Source organism: Prionailurus viverrinus, unplaced genomic scaffold (assembly GCF_022837055.1).
Source record: "Prionailurus viverrinus isolate Anna unplaced genomic scaffold, UM_Priviv_1.0 scaffold_38, whole genome shotgun sequence".
Taxonomy (NCBI): Eukaryota; Metazoa; Chordata; class Mammalia; order Carnivora; family Felidae; genus Prionailurus; species Prionailurus viverrinus.
In genome coordinates, this window is record NW_025927606.1 from 2,866,490 (window position 1) to 2,886,841 (window position 20,352).

At 62.3% G+C, this 20,352-nt stretch overlaps 1 protein-coding gene across 1 annotated transcript; it reads left to right on the forward strand.

Moving 5' to 3' along the window:
- Positions 1 to 746: 746 nt before the first annotated feature.
- On the forward strand, positions 747 to 20,115 carry LOC125158852 (uncharacterized). Its single transcript, XM_047846354.1, has 6 exons — positions 747 to 843; positions 1,431 to 1,595; positions 15,143 to 15,274; positions 15,459 to 15,735; positions 16,722 to 16,944; positions 17,026 to 20,115. Exons 1-6 carry the CDS (start codon positions 747 to 749, stop codon positions 17,080 to 17,082), a joined length of 951 nt encoding a protein of 316 aa, XP_047702310.1. The 3' UTR covers positions 17,083 to 20,115.
- Positions 20,116 to 20,352: the final 237 nt, after the last annotated feature.

Genomic DNA, 20,352 nt, shown 5'->3' on the forward strand with positions numbered 1-20,352 from the left:
CACGAGACACCTCAGGGTCGCTAAGATGTAAAGGACTGGCGGGATCGATGGCCGTGAGCTCCGGCCTGTGCACGGTGACGTGTGCAAGGTGGGAGTCAGTGCGGGGCCTGGCGCCCCTGCGGTCCAGCAGTCCGCGTGAGCCCGGCAGTGTAGTGGGAACGCCTGGAGGCCTAAAGGCTGAGGCCAGCAGGTGGCCCGGGAGCCGGCGTGGTGTGGGACAGGAAGGCCGGCCGCTGGCATTAGAAGCCCCCGGGGAGGAAGGGGTCATGGTGGCGGGCGAGCCTGGCCTCGCTGTGGTCCTTGATCTGGGTGCGTCGCCGTGTGAGGACGACGCCCTCGGTCGCTCTTCAATTTAAAACGTCAGTTTTTAGGTAAAACACGCAAAAGACAAAAGTTTGCCACCAGGAGACGTTTTAAAGAAGTTTTCGAGACCATCCTTTTGGCAAAGGGAGCGCGATCCCAGACAGAAGATCCTGGGGGACAAGCCAGTGCAGACGCGTGAGCAGTCGGAGAAGCCCCACGAAGAAGACCGCGTCTACGGGCCTAGAAGGAAACCAAAGGGGGCACATCGTGAAGGGAGCATTCGGAGGAATGGAGGAAGCAGAGAGTTTGGGTTTGGGTCCATCAGGCTGTAGCTCTTCATCCACTAAAAGCCTAGAAAGCACGTGTAGCCAAACTAAGTGGAGGGGGGGGGGGCGGCGCTGAAGGGTGTGTCGATCAAGAGCACAGCCTGGTCTAACCTCAGGATGTCGCCCAGTGTAACTCAGCACGTGAACAGACTGGAGGAGGACGAGAGCGTCTCCACGGAAGCAGAAGCGGCTCTCGATAAAGTTCATTCAGAAGGTTAAAGGGGATTGTCAGCGTTCTAGAAATGAGAGGGAACCCCTTAACCCGATCAAGGGTTTCCACAAACACGGGACGGCGGATGGCGCGCCGCACACGTACCCGAACCCGGGAGCGCGGCGAGGGCGCCGGGCCTCACCTGGGCTGGGGGGGAGGGGAGGGCCCGCGGGGCAGGAACTCAGCATTCGCCGCTGTGCCCGGTCTGGGATCTGTGACGTTGGTGTCGCTTTTCTCGAGGAGGTCCCACAAAACCTGGATCTGCCCCTTACCTGGTCACCAGCTCCCGGACTTCTGGGAGCCGGTGGCCGAGGGACACAAAGGGAAAGGCGGCGGCCGTGGGACTGGAATGTGGGCAGTGGGCCCGGTTTTCAGCTCACTTCCTGGGCAGCGTCCCTGGGACCCTCTGGCCCGGCCTGTCACGGGAAACCACCCGGAGGCCGGCCCGCAGGCCTGATCCGGCTTACGCGTCCCCCCTGTGGCTCCGCCCACGTCCAGCCCAGCCCCTTGCCGGCCAGCCAGGCCGTCAGGAGGTGGTGAGCCTCGGGTCTGGCCCTTTGCCCCTGGCCGCTGGCCCCGTTCCCCGCAAGGACCTCCCCGTGTGACGGACGGCACAGGGGCCCCTGATCCTCGGCCAGGCCGAGGGGGCGTGGGCCGGGCCTCTCTGTGGATCCCAGGCTCTCTCCGCCTGCCCCGGGAAGAGGCAGACCTCAGTGAGGGCCTCATGCTGGCCGGCGGGCCTGGGGCAGCTCCAGGTATCCCCCTGAGCCAGACCTGGCTTGCTTATCACGGCTAAGCTGCTCCGTCTTCCTCGCTGGCTCCCTCCAGCCCGTGCCGCGTCTGCCACTGGTGGGCGTTCAAGAATGATCTCAGCGCCGTGGGTGTAGCTGACTTCAGGCCCGTGGCCGCTGACGACAAGGAAAGCCTGTGCTTGACAGATGGATCTCTTGTGTCCTTCGTAAAGTTTGCTTTACCCTCGCGCCTCTCTGGGCGGCCGGACCAGGGCCCCGGAGACCCAGGGGACTGCCCGAACGCTCCCAGCCCTGCCTCAGCCCTCTCTCCTCCCACTGAGCTGCGGGGCCGGGGGCGTCATTTCGTCCGTGAGCATGGGTGCCAGGGCCTCGCGGGCTGACGGGGGACAAAGGTGGGTCACAGGAGGACCCCGTGGTTCTCAGCCAGGGGTGTTCTGACCCCCCCATGGGACGATGGCCAACATCTGAAGACGTTTTTGGTTATAGCGGGGGGGACGGGAGTGGCACTGGCGGCTGGTGGGTGGAGGCGCGATCCAGGACCTGTGGGCACTTGGAGTGAGGAGGGACAGGGAGGCTGGGAATCGGGGGAGGGAGGAAGAAGAAGGAGAGAAGACACCAAAGGCCCCCACTTCCCCAGCGAGGCCAGGTGTCCCTCAGAGAGCGTGGCTGGCTTCTTGTCCCCGTGCCGTCCCTTCCTTTCCTTGTCTGGACTTAGGGCAGCAGCAGGGGCGCTGTGAGGGCAGGAGGGGGAGGGGATGCCTTGGCCCAAGGGCGGTCCGGCCCTGCCGTCTGCCTGCTCTGGAGGAGCGGGCGCTGGATGGCTTCTGTGGATGCTCAGGGTGCAAGGGGCACACCTGTCCCTCGGGCCTTTGCTCAGGCCCATGCCCTGGGGACTTCTTCACTGGCCAACCCCTGGGACGGCCTGGCGGTCCAACAGACTGGGCCGTCCTGTGGGCCGAGGCCCTGGGTGGCAGAGCACGTGTGGGAGGTGGGGGGGGCGGGGTGCTAGCTCAGATGAGGGGAGGCCGGGGACAGACTGGCAGAGCGGAGGGCGTGGACGGCCAGCCCCGTACCCAGGGGCGAGGCTGGCCCAGGAGGTGGAGGGGGACGCGCGGACACCCCGGGCCGGCGCGGCAGGTCCCACAAAGGCAAGGGAGCGGCCCGCGACCGCGGCCGCCTGCCGTGCGGGGCGGTGGCAGAAGTGGGCTGTCGTGACCCGCACTTTAGGGCGAGGGCTCGGCTCCCGCGAACTCGGACCTGCTCCCGCGAGGCCCGGCGTGCTGTCCGAACGGAAAACGGCACCCCCGTAGTCCATCTGAGCCCCGTCCCAGTCGGGCCAGAGAGCAGAGGGCCCATCCGTCCAACCGTGCCCTGTCTCAGGCGGTCACGTCCGTCTCCTTCGGTCCACGCGGGTCTCCTCTTGGATGCGGTGCTCGGCCGTATTGTAGGATCTGTATTGTCCCCTGGAGAGGAGATCCCTGTGGGGCAGGAACAGCAGCAGCCGAGGCTGTGCCTCTTGGGGGGCCCTTTGCGGGAGGGGGCAGAATTTCACTCAGGTCCATTACTGGCCATGGGAACACGAACTGTTTAATACAGTGTTTGCCAGGGCCCTCCACTGCAAATTATTCTTATCTTCTCTGTTACAGGAAGTATTTTGCACAAAAATATTTTAAAACTGTGTAAACATTTCGTGCTTCCTTAAACTTCCACTTCTTTGCCCATTCATTTATCTGAGTTTGAGCTCATGAACTACATTTTTTTTTTTAACCCAGAGAGTTATCTCTTATTCTCGGTGAGCCCCGCCAAGCTGGCTCCCGAGCGCGGTGACGGCCCCGGGGCTCCTGGACGGCATCCTGGCTGCCTGGTGTGTCAGAGTTTTGCAGGAGCGCCTGGCGTTTCCCTGCCCGACTGCAGCCTTTCATCTCTGTAGGGAGTCCTGGTCACTTTTAATGGAAGATGGTACTTAGAAACCAAGATCTGGGTGCCACGGGTGCTCACGACCCTGGCACTGGGGCATCACTGCTCCCTGCCGTGTGTGTGTGTGTGTGTGTGTGTGTGTGTGTGTGTGTGTGTGTCCGTCCGTGCAGACATACCCATTCGCTCAACACACGGATACACATTTATCTGCTGCTGAATTCCCCTGGTCAGCCAACTGCCAGCTTCCTCCCTTTGTCGAGCGGTCTGCATTTTTGCTTCCTTGATGCACAGAACTCTCTGCTCGATCCTTGCTAAGATTCTGTGGCCGGTGGGAGGCATCTCTCCCGAGCCTGTCATTGGACAGATGGGGCGGCCATGGCCCACCAGGAAATCTGGACCGATGGCAGAACTCAGGAATTGTCACCGAGGCTCTCCGGACAGGTTCCGGAAAGAGCTGCCGGCGTCTCTTGCGTGCTTCGTAAGAGCAAAAAGCATACAGGCCATCTGTGTCCAAGGTGATTCTGTGGACCGTGAGTCGGGGCATCCGCTGCGGACCTCTGGACGCCGGCTGGAGGTCGGGGGCAGTGGGCGATGGTGGGAGGGAGTTCTCCGGCCTGAAGCGCGGAGAGGCGAGAGGAGAGGGTGTTGTAGCAGGATAGCGGGTTTGGCTCCAGGGCCGTGTCCGAGGGCGGCTGGGACTTCGTGTTTTCTGAGGTCATGAAGGAGCCCCTGGCTCTTGAGGCCACAGGACAGCTCCGCTTCATGCCCTGGCCCCTGGGCCGGTGGAGCTTTCCACTCGTTGGACTTTCTGTGGAGCAGGGAAAGGGGCAGAGAGAAGCGAGTTCAACCTGAACCCTCGGTCATCCAGTGTTCACGTGCCCTCTCTGGCCCGTAGGACCCCAGCCCCTTCTTTGTCCCGGGCTCGGCTGCAGAATGGCCTGGCTGGGGCCAAAAGCACGGAAGGAAGGTTCTCAGGAGGCTCAGACACAGGGGCAGCATTAAATCCCCAAACTCCTGGCTGACCGGGGCTTTCTCCCATCCCGCAAGGCTGAACAGCTCCCGGGGCCGAGCCACGAGGGGCCACCGGCCACGGGGGTCCTCGCCACTGAACACCTTGCCTTGAAAGGAAACGTGCTCCCTGCTGTAGGAGCAAGAGAACGTGGGAGGGAATGTTGGCCAGTGACACGGGGGGTGCTTGGAATTCAGGAAGGGGGTTCTGACTGGTACCGTGTGTCATTAGGACAGGCCGTCAGCCTTCACTGCAGCCTCCAGGTTACTGGCTGATTCTCCCCATCTTCCTGCATGGATGGCTCAGCCCTCGCGTGTCCAGACCTCTCTTCCCCCTGATGTCCTTTCTCAACCTGAACTTCGTGGCTCCTTGTGCCTCCTGGGTAAGGAGTCCCCCAGTTAAATTCTGCCACATTGACTGGCATTTCTTTTCTTGGTCTGAAAACACCGTTTCAAAGATCAAAATGACCTTATGTTTTGCAGCGGTCATGGGAGACTAAAATCCAATGGATTGTCCATTTTGGTGAACCGTGTAGCATCTTAATTATAGCACAATAAAGCTGTGATTTTTTTTTTTTAAAGGGCCCTTAGCATTCTAATTAAAATAAGCGAGTTAATCATAGCAGCATAACTCTCTGCTCTGGCATTTCATCGTTCTCTTAATTCCGTTGGCCTTCCAATAAATGGGTGTAGAAGGGAGGTCAGACGCCATCATCGTCTCTTTGCATGACAGCCCCAGTCCCAGATAGGGAGTGGTAGGGCTAAGACAGCCCATAGATTTTGACCTGGGCTCTTCCATTGTGCTCGCCATCAGTTGACGTTCTATGATTTCACACTGGTCACCATCCTGGTCCAGTCGGGTCATTTTCAGATTGATTAGTCTGAGTCTCTTGACCTTTTCATTGTTTTTCTCTGAACCTCTTTTTTTTTTTTTTAATTTTTTAACGTTTATTTATTTTTTGAGAGAGACAGAGACGGAGCAGGAGCAGGGGAGGGGCACAGAGAGGGGGAGACAGAATCCGAAACAGGCCCCAGGCTCCGAGCTGTCAGCGCAGAGCCCAACGCGGGGCTCGAACTCACAAACCATGAGATCGTGACCTGAGCCGAAGTTGGACGCCCAACTGACTGAGCCACCCAGGCGCCCCTCTCTGAACCTCTTTCATTTAGACCCGTCTCTAGGACAACACTGTGGTGGTCAGCCTCCAAGATGACCCCACCGATCCGTGCCTCTTGTATTCACTATCTTCCCACCTGGGATCAGGGCTGCTTCAAGTGACCGCTGGACTATGGCGGGGCTGACAGAGTTGACCCCTGAGGCTGAGCTGTAAAAGGTATTGCAGCTTTATCTTGCAGCCCCATGGAGAGGCCACTTGGAGAGACACTGAGTTCTGTGGCCAACAGCACCAACTTGCCAGCCGTGTGATGCAGCCACCTCGGAAGAGATCCTCGCGGCCATACCTTCAGATGTGACTGCAGCCCCAGCCAACGTGAGTCCACAGCTGCACAAGACCCCAAGCAAGAATGCCCGATAAAGTCCTTTCCAGACAAGGGGGTCCCAGTTACACGCGAGCAGCCATGTTGCCTGCAGCAATATGGAAAATAAATCACCTGATGGGCTGAGCGATGGAGCGAGATTTGTGATGGAGCGAGATTTGTGAGGGAGCTCAGAGGGCAGCTTGTCCCAGTAGCTCGTAATGAAAGGTGTGAGGGGAGAGAGAAGCCCCCCACAGACGGCTGTTAGATATCCAGGAGACTCCTTCCTTGATTGGAAATCTGTTTCTCATTCATGGTGGCAAACAGTGCTAAAAATAAGAAATGGGAGGCGTGTGGACCATTTGGGGATTCAGGACAGACTGTTGGGCCAGCCTCCGAGGTGGCCTCAGCGATCCGCTCCTCGTGGCGTTCACGCCCTGTGCCGGCCCCTCGCACGGCGAGCCTGGGCCGGGTCCACGTGAGCAGTGTATTACGGCGGAAGTGAGCGCGGGGCTCCTCCTTGACGTGAGATTATAAATGCCTTGCGGCTCCTGCCTCCGTCTGCTGGGGAAGCCAGCCGCCATGCTGTGAGGACCCTCCACAGGCATGTGGGGAGGAGCTGAGGCCCCCAGCTGGAGCCAGCCAGCTTGCTAGCCGGCGAGGGGCCCCGGTCCAGCCTTCAGATGAGACCACAGGGCATAGCCCAGGTGAAAACTGCCCAGCCCACAGAAAGGGCGAGAGAGAGCAAGTGATTTTGCTGTTCAAAGCCACCAGTTTTGGGGTGGTTTGCCACACAGCACGAGGTTACCGAAACCAGCACCCCCCCTACACAGGCTACAGATGAGCGGATGCGCTATAGTTTTGGACGAGGGACAGATAAAATTCTCCTTTTTTTCCTCCCTGAGACCCTCGTCAAGATCCTGGAGTAAGTGCTCCCTGCCCAGCATCCCTGATCTGCTGTGGGGTTTCAACTCCCCCGGTCCTGGAGCATCCACGGTAGTGTGCAGGCCCGTGAGGAGGTCTGTTGGACAAGCCAGGCCACCTGCCACCTTCACTGACAACAGCCAGCCTCGCAAGTTTACCCCTCGGGAGGCTGGTCTCTGGTTCTCGACGCGTCCCCGAAGTTGGGCGTGCTGTCAGCAGCACGTGCATCCCGTGTCTGCCTCACGAAAGAAAACACCTTGTCTGAAATGCCTGCATCAGAATTGGAGGTAAAGCAGCTGCGCTCGAACGGCTGGGGGAACTCGAAGGCCGTGGCCCTGCCCCCGCCCCGAGACTCCGGTTCGGTACTCCGGAGCGCACCCCGGCACCCGGAGGTCCAGAACCTGCCCGGGAGTAAAAAGCAGAATCCAACAAGTACAGGCCGTCCACAGTCTTAGGAAATTGTTCTGGAAACGGTGGTCTGACATGAAACGGTTTACGCTAAGTCGCATTCGCTGCAGGAAGATCTGTCACAGTGCTGCGGAGGGCAGGACGCCCAGCGTGGCTTTTTAGGTAGGGAGGGCCACAGAGCCCACAGCTGACGGGCTGTGTCGACAACCGCCCAGGCTCCACCTGCCACAAACCTCCGTCACGCAGCGAAGCAAGTCTCGCAGCCCGGAGCTCCCTCGCACGGTGGGTGCTCACGGAGCGCTCAGAGAAGGGCTTGGCCCTGCATCGGTCGGGGCCCTACCAGACCGGGGGGAACCGGGGGGAGCGTTCACACACGTCAGTGGTGGACCTTGAGGCTTGGGCTCACGGAGTCCGCAGCGCAGCAGGCAACAGTCGGCCGCAGTCCAGGGCGAACCTCTTCTTCCGCAGGAAATCGCTCTCCCCTCAGTGTCCTTCAGCCCAGGGGGTGAGGCCCCCCCACATCTCAGAGGGCGCCCTCCTTTACCTGGAGCTCAGCCACGCGTGCCAGGCGCCTTCCCAGCGACACCTAGATGCGAGAGTGACTCAGCACCTGGGGGGACCGCCAGCCCCCTCCCGAAGGAGCCGCCTGTTGGGATTCTGTCCCCGACACCGAGAAACTTCCTCGCTCAGCTGTGTGCCCATTGCTGTGTGCGCCCGGGCTGCGCCGGGAGCCGCCTCTCGCAGCAGAGTCCCCAGCGCTCAGGGGACCCCTGGCACGCGGGACGCTTTCAGAAGTGTTTGTTGAATCGTGATCTGTGCGTCCATGCCGTCACGGTGACGTGCACGCCGATGTGCCTGTCGGACGCTGATGACGGGGACGCCCAGGGCGGCCGTGACGTGACTCGTGAGGCCCTTGCACCGAAGAGCGCCGTCCAGACGCGCCCTGAAAGGGAAGCATCGGTGAAACCCACGTCTTTCCCGCAGATCCCGTGGGGTGGGGTCTCTCAGCCTGCAGGGTGGCTCCAGGCTTTGGTGTAACATAGGTGCAAGCCCCAGCCCTGCCACCTGCTAGCCGTGTGACTTGGGCAAGTCACTGGGCCCTCTGAGCCTCGCTGGTCCCGCCCAGAAGTCCGGCAGGCAGCACCGGACCCGGGCAGGGGGAGGCTCTGGGGGGCGGGAGGTGGGGTCGACGCTCTTTTTTTTAGAGATCTGTTTCCTGATTATAAAAAGCCAAGCACCCTGATCGTGGGCAACCTCAAACATCCCGAAAAGCAGGAGGAGGAGGGTGAAGCCCACCTACAACTCTGCCATCCGGACACGCCCAGCACTGAAGTCGTGGGGTGTCTTGGGTTCAGGGTCTCCCTGTGCGTTCCTTTCTCCCCAGCCCACCCCCCAGGGTCAAGATTCAACGCCTCAGACATCAGGTGAGGACGCGCTAGAATATCTGACCTCTGTCTCCACGCACGGGTCCTGTTTCTAGGTCCCGTTCCACCGGTTCCGGACACAATTACTTACATCTACACACGGGTTTAGGGAAAATCCCTGCGAAGGTGGAAGGCCGTTAGCCATGCCCGTGAGCTGCTGGCCCACCCGCGTCCAGACTCTTCTTAATTTACCACCCCCCACTTGGGGGCGTCGAGGTTCCGATTAGTTGGCATCTGTGCAAAGCGTTTTCTGGATCTTGGACCTCCTCCGGAGAGGAGGTGCTGTAGAATGACCTCCATCAAAGGTGAACGGCATTTTCAAGGCTGCAGGCACACATCAGCCAATTAGCGGGTCACACGTGAAGAGCGCACGGGCCTGGCCACGGCCTGCGCGAGCCCCAGCGGCGGGACCAGGTGAAGTTGGAACCTGTCTGGACTTCCACGCGTGTCGCACGTACTCCTGATCGTGCAGTCCTGAACCTCGTCCCCACGATAGAGGGACCAGTAGCGTCTGAATTTTGCCAGGCTCACAGAGGGTTAGCAACTTGCTTTAACTGGCCCAGCCAGGTGGTGGTCAAGTCAGGGTGTGATCCCTACGTGCTGCTGCCTCCTGGGGCCATACGGTGTGCATGCTGAGGGGCCTCGCCCCTTCCCTCCACGTGGGGCCGCGGAGGCTCTCTGGAAGAGGCTGCAGAGAGGTACCTCCGTGGGCTGGAACTCACATGTCAGCTGAGTTCTGCCATCAGAAATGAGAACCAAGGTTGGGAATGTGTCCTTTCGGTCTCCTGGTCAAATGGCTACCGAGGGTCCTTTCTGATGGCATGGTAGTCAGGAAGAAGGAGACTGGAGACCCCAGGGAGCCTTTGGAGGGTTGTGTGAGCCCTGTGTGACTGGGGGACATACTAGTGACAGCCTTGCTTGGTCCCTGTGGCTGGACAGGAATCAGGACGTGAGCACATGTGTGAGCGTGCGTGTCATGAGAGCCATGTGTAAGCATGCGTGTGCGAGTGTGCCTGGGGCCTCTGGGGGGCTGGGAGTCCTCTGCGGGGCTGCTGTCCCCCAAGAGGTCGGTCCTGTTACCTCTTTCCACCTCCTCTGTGGAATCTGCATCTGGTGCATGGAAGGAGCTCACAGCAACTTCAGGGGTAAACTATGGTCACGTTGTGCTCCCATGACTCAGTTTCCCTGGTAGCTGAGAGCCGAGGATGCCTTGGTAAGCGGACAGATCAGGCAACTCTGGGGCCGCAGGATGTATAGGCTCAGAGGAGAGACCGGCTTTCGTGTTTGGTGACCCTTGCCTGCACTGGGCACATAAATAGCTCCCACCAAGTTCATTGGTCAGTGGGTGCTGTTGACATCTTGCAGATGTGGACGTGGGGGCTCACGAGGGAACGTGACCGGCCGAGCGTCCACAGAGAATTAGGAGGGGCCGGAATCCAGCCCGTCCTGCTTCTCCCAGTGCCCACCGCCCTCCCTGAGCCTGGGGGTGCATCTGAGCCGCTAAACTGTCCTACAGAACGCCCCAGAAAGGAGCCCAACAAAGGGCAGCCCCCCGAGACCCGCGGGCTGGTGACCCCCAAGGAGGACGCCTCCTGAATCCCCTGTCAGCAGGTGTCCCCCCGCCGCGCCGCTGAGGAAGCAGTCCAGAGGGTTAAGAAAACCAGCAGCCTCGCAAAGAAGCATCTTCCGGCGTCTTCCCCACATGTTCCAGCTTATGGTGGGGAAAGCAGTGGGGGGAGCTTGGTGGAGACCAGGGGCTGGTCCGTGGCCCCTGCCAGTTTGTGCCCCTGCACACGCAGGGATGACGTTCTCCGGATCCCTCCCGACCACCGGGCAAAGGCAGGGTTAAGTGCGTGGAGGGAGTGGGAATCCCAGCTGCCTGGGGCTTGAAGCTCCCCAGCCGAGTGGAGGCCGAGCCGAGAGAGGCAGAGTCTGCCGCCCCGCGGCCGACGCAGGCACCTGGGCCGGCGCCGTCCCCGAGGACACGAGGATAGCTGCCCCGCCACACGCCACACGCCGGGACACGCAGCAGCCACGGCACTGCCGCCTCCAGGGTAAGTGCAGGCTCCCCGCGCCCGCGCCGGTCCGGGCGCCGGCCCTGGCGCTGGCTGACGGGGGTGTCGGAAGTCTAGTGCTTTCCTTAGGAGTTTGGATGTGACGCTGACAGGGCTGCCTGTGTTTTTGTTGCTGTTGTTAATGCATTCAGACTTGCAACCGAATCCTGGGAACAAATGCCATCTGGGGACGTCTTTAAGGCAGAGCAGAGCGTTCTGTTTTCCTTTTGAAAATTCCGAGCCTGGACCAAATGTGAGCTCAAGGGCAGATCACTTGCTGGGAGTGGAGACCGCCTGCAGCCCTCGATCCGAGGCCGTCGCGTCGCCCCCTTCGCGAAGGGTGCCTGCTGGATGCCTGCGTCGTCGTTTCTTCTCTGAGAGCCGTCCGTCCACGGCGAGGCCTTCTCTCTCAAGGCAGCCGGTTCAGACGTGCTCCGGACAAACCCGATTAGCTGTCCTTTCTGCTAAATGTGCGTCTCGTTACGGCTTCCCTGACTAAGCGAGGAGGCAGGACCGGTCGCCCCGACCAGCCAGGAGCAGAAGTGGGACTTCCCGCTTGCGGTCACGCGGCCCGTCCGAAGCCTGCTCCGGTGACGACAGGCCACTGTCCCGCGCTCCTGAGCGCCGGTCTCCACCCCGGCACAGGCCTCTCTCTCCCCACACTCCCGGACTTGTTTCCCAGTATAAAGCCGGGCAGCGACCGGGAATGACAGTCACGGTTTCTGCACCGAAACTTCCCGTGACCCCCTAAGAAGGTCCCTCCGCCACACGCAGACGCGACCCAGACCCCCGTGGCGCGGGGTTTGCTGTGGCTTCTTCTGGGCTCGGCCTCTGTGGCCGGAAGGATGGCGGCCCGGGTTGTTGACGAGTCTCCGGAGGGAGCCGGATGACAGACAGGAAGGGACGTGGATGAGGCTCTGAAGGTCCAGGTCTCCCCGGACGTCACCGCGCTTTGTGTAGAAGTCGCGGCATGCCGGGAGTCGGCGATTCCTCGCGCCTTCCGCGTCCTGAGCTGTAAGGGGAGGCAGGTGGAGGCGGCTTGGGCCGGATTCCCCGCCCCGGTCGGATGGTGGGAGCACGGGGCTTCCTCATCGATGTGTCCCTGCTGGTGGTCAGGCGTCCGGATTGGGAAATGCCCCCGTCAGTGATCACAGCCGTCTTCCTGGAATCGGACTCTGCGGAGAGAGAACTTCCAGACCCGGAGCTCAGCACGGGCTGAGCAGACAGAAGCGAGGGGCTGGCGCCAGAGACCGGCGCCCCACCCCCCACTCCTAACACATTAGCTGCCGGGTCCGTTTGCTTCCACGTCCACCCCCTTGGACCCTGTCCCCTTGGTTTCGTCCTGCGGCACGCACCTTGTGGCTGCGACCCCCAAAGGGGGGGCGGCCGGGTTCTGGGCAGACGCACCTTTTCGTGGTTTTGATTTTTCTCGAAATGGTGTCCCGGTGTCCACAGGTGCCCCAGAAGCGGGACGGGCTTCTCTGCGGCTCCCCGCTCCGAGCCCCAGGCGTCTCCAACCCAACACACGCAAGAGTCTTCAGGTAGGAAGAAGCCATCACTGCAGCTGCCGGGGTCGGTGGTTACGGGTGGGTTGTCCCAACCCCCCCCCCCCACGGCTGGTGTCCTTCCTTCTGCCGTGTGGTCCAAGCGGCTGAGCTCTTCCCTGAGAACCGCCTCGCAGGGGGCTCCTTGCTGGGTGCTCCCGGGGAGTGTGGGGCTCCAGCCCCCAAGCCCCCCCTACGCAGTGCCAGGGGCCATCGTGGGTGGGGGTGGGGCATCTGGTCCCCTCTTTCCTGCAGCAAAAAGGCTCTCACCGTGTGGGGCGAGGGGCAGGAGCACCACCCTCACTGAGCCCCACGCCCTGGCTCCTGCGTCTGGGAATCGCCAGGCCTGCTCCCCAGGAACTGGGTTTACCGCATCTTCAGGCCCTCACGAGAGCCCCCCCAAAGCACAGTGGCGTGAGGTCTCTTAACACACTCCCCTTTCTGGTCACAAAAATTGGGCCTCGGGGTGGTTAAGACCCTCGCTCAGGCCCCTTGGCCCGGAAGTTCCTAGCCGGCCGCGAGCCTGGCCGTCCCGTCGTGAGGCCTTCTGCCTCCCAGATGCCACCTGAGAGTCCCCGGTGGGTTCGTCGAGATACACAGGGCGCTCGCTGAAAGGGCACAACCCCTCGGTCTCTGGCGTATCTGCAGAGCTGTGCAGCCCTCCCCACTGTCCGTTTTCGAACTTCTTCATCAGGGCGGGCAAGCCCGTGCCCCTGAGCAGCGCCCCCTCCCCAGCCCGGCAGCCCCTCGCCCAGGGCCTCACAGGTGGCCGCCTGCGTCCTCCGGGCCCGCCCCCGTTGTAGCGTGTGTGTCCCCGCGAGGTCTTGGCCCGCCCCGTGGGGCCTCGGAGCCTTCGGAAGACCGACCGGCTCTCTGTGCGGCGACCAGATGCCTCTGCGCCGCTCACGCCCTCCCTGCACAGGCGCAGACGGCCGCGGCCCGGCCGCCTTTCGCCACGAGCGCGCACGCCCCGGCCGTTCCCACCCCGACGGTGCAACCACTCGTACGTTCACACGAGTTTGACCGCTGAAAGGGTAAGGGGCCCCCGTAACACCCGCGGCGCTTTCCCGGGATCCGTGGGGGGCTGGGGGTGCGTTTGCCAGCAGACGTGTGATCTCAGGCAGGACTGGGAAGCAAGCGTCACTTCAGACGGGTGAGGCGTCCAGGGCCTGATGTGCTGTGTGGTAAAGGGTTCCGCAGCCCCAGCTGGAGTTTCCGCGATTGATTGCCGATGCCTGCCTTGGACGGGGGAGGGGGTTGCCAGGACGTGTGCAGGGTGGTGGCGGGTGCACGTGTGTTTAGAGGGGAGCAGTCGCCAGATCTCAGACGCCAGGGCCAGGGCACATGCAGAAGGCGGGGGCTCACGCCAGCCCGTGTGTGTGTGTGTGTGTGTGTGTGTGTGTGGACGGAAGGACACGTCCCCAGCCGAGCCTCGCTGGCCAGGCCACGTCTCAGGCAGGCGGAGTTGGGCGCGGGCCCGGCGAGCTGGTTCCAGGGCGTCCGTGCGGAAGTCACTTCCCAGCTCAGCCACCTCTGAGTAATCGAGGATTTAAGATGTGCAATCTGCTGTCTGGCCACATCTGGTGGTACTCGGGCCAGCGCAAAGCGTTTCCTTCTGGCCGTTGAGTCCCCGCAGAGGGAGACGGCGTGGAAGGGCGCCAGCGTCCCGCCACTCGCCCCCACGCCTCTAAAGCCAGTGCATTGCAGTGGAGTCACGAGCCCGGCCTGCGCCCCCGGCGTCCTGCCCCCGCTCCCCACTTGCTATTGACGCGCAGCCCTTGGCAGACGGGGCTCCCGCAGGAACGCCCTCCAGCAGACACGGAGTCCAGGGCGGTGAACCTCCCACAGAAGAGATTGGCTGCCTAACAGGGAAGAACCCCGTGTACTCTCTCGAGGGAGTAGGTATGTGGATTCACGCTGCCAGAGTTCCAGAACTTTCCCTCAGCGTCACCTTACTTATCTTCTTTGTTTGCAACCTCCCACCTAATTCTTCTCCTCTGAAAGGTCCTATTTCCCCTTAACAACCGATCCAGACAGCAGCTGTAGCGGAGGGAGGAATGTTTGTTCCACGTCTCCGTATCTGGGCTGACCAGAATCTCCGCTTCCCGGACGTCCTCAAGTGTCAGCCACCATCTGTGGCCCCGACGGGGGTCTCCTCCTCTGCTGTGCAGCGTGTGGGCTGGCCCACGGCCCCGCCTGGTCCCGAAACACAGGCACTTAACCCGAGCCGCCAGGAGAGAGGGCACCGGCTGGGGTACTGCCCGTGCGGACCATCGCCGGGCCCACGGCGGGCACGTGTTCTGGGTGCCTCTGCCCCCCTGCACCCGTGAGGGCGGTTTATGGCTTTCCTGTTTTCAGACACCGCGACTGGTAAGCCGAAAATGGCTCCCCAATGGCGTCCTCGTCCCAGTCCCCAGAACCCGCGGCCGTGTGGCTTCCCGAGGCAAAAGGACTTTGCAAGTGTGATCCTGTTCGGGCTCCGGAGACGGAGATGTTTTCGGGATCATCCAGGCCGGTGGGGCGTGGTCACGGGGTCCTTACGAGAGGGAGGTGGGGGGAGCCTTGGCACAGACGGAGGAGGCCACGCGAGCACGGAGGCCGAGGCTGGGACCCCATGGCCACACTTGGAGAACCCCCTCTGCTTCCTGCTTGGGCTGAGCTGGCAGTGCCTGCTCCCGTGCAGGGTCCCGTCCACGGGCTGGGCGGGCCGCTCTGGGCTGTCGCCACGTGTCCCCGGCTGGTTCCGATGCAGGTGACTCGCAGGGTCTGCATTTAAGACCCACCGGCCGCGTCCTAAGTGAGCGGCTTCCCGTGCCAGCGGCGAGGGACCCGCCGGGTTTGCGCAGCCCTGGTGCCCGCCTCCTGCCCTTGGGCCCTGGGTTCCCTCCACACCACCAGCCCTTTGCTTCAGCGCCGGCATCTTCTACTGGGTGAGCTGTGGCCCCCACTTCAGAACTAGAGCGTGGCCTTTACAGTTTGTTTATTTTTAATCTCTGTGCCCAGCGTGGGGCTCGAGACCGAGAGTCGCGCGTCGCCCCGACCGGGCCGGCCGGGTACCCGGAGCGCGGCCTGTAAAACCCGCTCGTTTTAAAGTAGCTTCTCTGTCTGGGGGAGGGAAGGATTTGCAGCCAGCGGGTTTGGAGCAAGGCGGATCCCTCAGGGCAGACGCCGAGCTCGGCCTGCGCACGTGGCTCGGGACGGGCCCAGGTGAGGCAGGAAACGCCAGCGCCCGACGGCTCGGCCAGGTGCGGCCAAGTGGCGAGCGCGTGTCCGAGGCGGGTCTCCGTGCTGGCCTGGCCGCTGCCGCCGTGAGGCCCCAGGGCAGGTCTGAGGACGCGGAGAGACCGCAGGAGAACAGGAGCATCCGGTCCCCACCCCGCTCGCCTCACAGGTAGGTAAGCCAAGGCTCCGAGTGGACGGTTTGCCGGGGGGCACCGGCGCGGAGGCCTTAGCTTTGCAGGGCCCCCGGCTGGCGCCCTTCCCTCTGCACCCTCCCCGGCCCCGGGCCAGGCCCCGCGGCCCCGCCGTTTCCATCAGAGCTGGTTCCCGCTCAGACGCCTGGCGCGGCCCAGGGTTCTCGGGGGTTGGCGGCCGCCCTGGGCCGAGGGGCAGGGGACGGGGCGTTAGGAACCCGCATTTGAAGCCCATTTCCTCGCTGTGTAACAGCGCACCTCTGAGCTTGTGCACGTTTGTTTCCCTTTTAAGGCCGTGCTTTCTTTGCAGAGCAGGGCGTCGTGGCCCGTGAGCAGTCTCTCCTCTGTTGTGTTCCGCAGCCCCGCGCTTTAATTACGCTTCCCTTCTGTTCCGGCGTGCCCGTATCGCCGCTCTGACGCCTGCCGGGTGGGGTGCAGGTGGCTGGTGAAGGGGCAGTCGGGCTAAGGGAGCGGGAGCTCTTGGCTGTGGAAAGCCCACCGTGGAGTCTGCTGGGGAAGCTTCCGGCTTCTCTGGACGGTGTGGGGAGCCCCTCCCCCACTGGTGCGAGCACAGTTCCCACGGGACGGAAAGGCTGTCGGGTGGGGGACGCCAGCCTCGGTGCCAGAACGCCGTGATGGGGGGGCCCTGCTTCCGGTTGCCCTCCCCTGACGGCCGGCCGGGCCCAGCCCCCGCTCAGCTGCCCTGGCAGGTCACGGCGGCCCCACCCGTAAGCGGGGAGAACAAAGTACACAATGTGCATATGCCTCTCGGGACACGGGCCCTTCTCCGGGGGGAGGCCAGGCTGGACGGGAGGAGGCGCAGCCGGAAAGGGCTTCCAGGCTTCAGGCTGTGTGGTGTTTCAGCGATCTGGGTTCGGGGGCACAAACGTAGAACCACGAAGAGCCTCCGTCCTGCTCCGGTGGAGGGATTTGTGTATGTGGAGCCCGTGTGTGTCTCTGATAGGGATCCTAGGACATTGACACGACCCTCCCGACCTGGCGAGCCAATCTACCGAAGGGAAAAGCTCACACCCGGCTTGCCGAGGTCCCGCCCTCCAGCTGGGCCGGCACAGCCCGCATCAATTCCACGCGGCATCAGTTCCACGCGGCGCTGCTGGGTCCTCGAGGCACCTGCGCCCATTCTACAGGCGGGGAGGCCGAGCGCCAGGGTGCAAGGCCACGGGCCGGTGAGTGACAGATCCCGAGGGGAGGCCCGCATTGTTTGACCTGGAACCTCCCGGCTCGTTTTCCCTTCCCTCCTGAGCCAGACTGCCGCGTCCAGGGAGCGCCCCGGCCTCATCCACTCCAGCAGAGCGGGGAAGTAGGAGGAAGCGTGGCTGAAGCGGCCACTGTGTTTATTTCTGGCCGCTCAGGTCCTTTCTGCACCTCACTGTAGTTTCCAGTGTATTTACGATAAGTGTACGTTATTTTCGTGATCGGAAAAAGTTATAGAAACCTTTAGGGGCACGAGCCTAGTGCGTGAAGTGTGTGAGTCCTGGCGGACGAAGCAGAGTTACTTCCCAAGAGCAGCTGGGGTCTACACCCCGGGCGGCCACACGTCCAGCCACCCTGCAGGCCTTTCCTTTCTCACTTTAACCCTGATTTGTCTGCAGTGGCGTGGGCTCGGTTAAAAACACGTGTGGCTCCCTCGCAGTTAAGGCTGTGTCGATGAGAGGACAGTGAAACGTACCACGCGAGGCTCCCGGGGAAGCAGTGCGTCTCCTGTGTGTGGTGTGGACGGAGGGACAGGCGCACGGGTCGGTAGGACAGCACTCAAGGCCCCGTAATAGACCCGCGCAGACGCGCCCAGCTGATTCCTAATAAAGGCCAAAAGCCATTCCGTGGAGGGAGGGCAAGCGTTCCAACAGCGGGACCTCGAGGGGCGGAAAGTGACCCTCCAGCTACCCTTACGCCTCATTCAAAAATGCGCGCAAAACGGGTCAGGGATTAAATGTAAAGCGACATGCAATGAAACTTTAGAAGAAGGAATCACAGAAAATGTTCAGGATGGAAAGCCAGGCGCAGAGTTCCTAGACTTGACGCTTAAAGCGTGGCCCGCTAAAGGACCTTCAGAAACGTGCCGACGCCCGTAAAAGGGACTCTCTCAGGATGAAGAAACTTTGGTTCGTTGACAGACTCTGTTACGAGGGGACGGAGCGGGAGCGAACGTTGGCCGAAACTAAACACACACCCGGCAATTACACTCTTGGGGCATCTGTCCCAGAGCAACGGAGGCCTGTCTCTGCGCAGAGTGGACACAGATATTCGTGGCCTCTGTGTTCCTGACAGTGAAAGACTGGAAACAACTCCGGCGTCCTCCGTCAGCATGGGATACGGGAGCACGCGGCCGGGAGAGAGCTGATCGCGCGTCCCCACTTCCTTCCCATCGGTGGTGACGGGGCGAGTGGGACTCGCCCAAGAAGGTCTTGGCCCCGCCGGACTTCCTTGGGGACTCTGTGCCTCCGAGTCTGGGTGACGGACGCGTAACCTCTGAAGGTGTCGGTAATGACCGTGGGGGGGCGTGTTCTGAAGGCTCAGGCCTGTGGAGTGACGTGGCTGGGTGTTCCCGTCAGTGGGGCACGCTCGGTGGCTATTTACCTGTCGCGCGCCGGACACAGAAGGGGGAAGTGAAGCCCAGAGAGGTCACTTGCCCCAGGTCACCCAGCTAGCGAGCGGCAAAGCAGCGATTTCACCCCCGGAGCTCTGGTTCTCCACTCTGCCTCGGCCCGTGCCGGCTGCCACACCCCCATCCTCAGAGGGGACGAGCTGGGTCACCAGCTCTAAAGGTGTCTCTCTGGCCTCTGGAGGGCGGACGGTCACCCTGCTGGCGACGGTGAGGCTGTGTCCCCGCCTGTGGTGGCTTAGCCGCAGATTTCTCCACGGAGGCGGCTCCTTTTCCTCCCTGAGGGGGTCTTGGCCTGAGCCAGGCTTTCTGCCCACACCTGGCCCTGCTTCTCCACCCGGCCCCGGGGCAGCAGAATCCAGACAAGTGATGGGGCGTCTGGCCTGGGAAAAGGCCCCTCAGCGGAGAGGGGTGGTCCACGTGGGGCCCGGAGCCTGGCCTGAGGCCTGGTTTTGACGCTCTCTACTGTGTGGCTCGGGGGAGCTCCTTAACCTCTCTGGGCCTTGATCTCCGGCCCAGCAGGCTCCGACGGGCTGATTGGAGGTGAGCTCCGTTATCTCGGGCTCAGAGCCCTCTCTCCTCCCTGAGCATTGCTGAGCCTTTTGGAACAGCATCCTGTCGCCGTCGGTGGCCTCTCCCGGCATTGCGACTGCGATGCGAGGAGGAGGGAACACGGCGGCCCACGTTCTGTGCCGCTCTCCCCAGGTTGGCCTGCCTTGTGCTGCTAGGTCTGTCTGGGGACAGGGGACTGCCCTGCACACGCCGCCGGCCACCTTCCAGAAGGGCCGCCGAGGGCATTCTGCACCCAGGTGCGGCGTCCAGGAGATTTTCATTCCTGGGCCCGTGCAGGCCCTGTGCTGTCCCCTTCAGGCCCCGTGCTGTCCCGTGAGGCCCCGTGCCGCCCCGTGCAGCAGTGCTGTGGCATCCCCACTGGATCGGAGGTTCCTGACCATCACGGTGCCCCCGACCCCTTCTGGAGTGAAGATCTCAAATGTGTCAGAGAACACCCGTGCTCTGGGCGTGAGAGGAGCCAGGCCGGCTGCAGCACACCTATCCCGGAAAACAAGTCAGGGTTCCACACGGGCTCCCGCGGAGTTGGAGAGGCCGCCCCCTCCCCCCGTTCTGAGCCTGCAGCCTCGTGGGGCCGGGCGGCATCTGTGGGGTCAGCAGTAAGCCCGCGGGGCGCTAAGTCCCGGGCACCGCCGACCCTTCTGCGCTTTGGGCTGGACACTCGTACCTGCAGATGCTCCGTTTCAGCACAGGGCCGTGAGGACGAAGGCGTGATTGTTTCCAGTCCGAGCTCACTGGCTCCTCCCCTGGAGCCCTTCTGCTCGAGACCGAGGACGGGCCCCAGGCTCGCCACCCACGGGGGAGAGAGCACCGCGTTGGAAACCACAGGGCCCGATCGATCGTCCGTCGTCGGAAAGGCACGGGGCTGGGCGCCCCCAAGACGTTCCCGTCTGGAATCTCTATGGGCAGAAGCCGGGAGTCTGCACTCAACGCTCCGCCCTAGGAGGTGACTTTACACGCTTAGAGCCTGGGAGCATCGCAAGGACCCAGGAGCTAGTCACCTGCAGGCCCGGACCGAGCGAGGAAGGAACAGCCCCCCAAGGCCTTGACAGGCAAGACTACGGTTTGTCTCTTTCTTCCTCCTCCCTTCCCTCCTTCCCTCCTCCTTTCCCTCCCTCCTTCCTTCCTTCCTTCCTTCTCTCCCTCCCTCCTTCCTTCCTCTCTTCCCTCCTTCCTTTCTTCTCTCCCTCCTTCACTCCTCCCTCGCTTCCTTCTCTCCCTCCCTCCTCCTTCCTCCCTTCTCTCCACCCCTCCTCTCCTCCCTCCTTCCTTTCTTCCTTCCAGTCTTCCCTCCTTCTTCCTTTCCCTCCTCCCTTCCCTCCCTCCCTCCCTCCATCCCTCCCTCCTTCCTTTCTTCTCTCCCTCCTTCCTTCCTCCCTTCTTTCCTCCCCTCTTCTCTTCC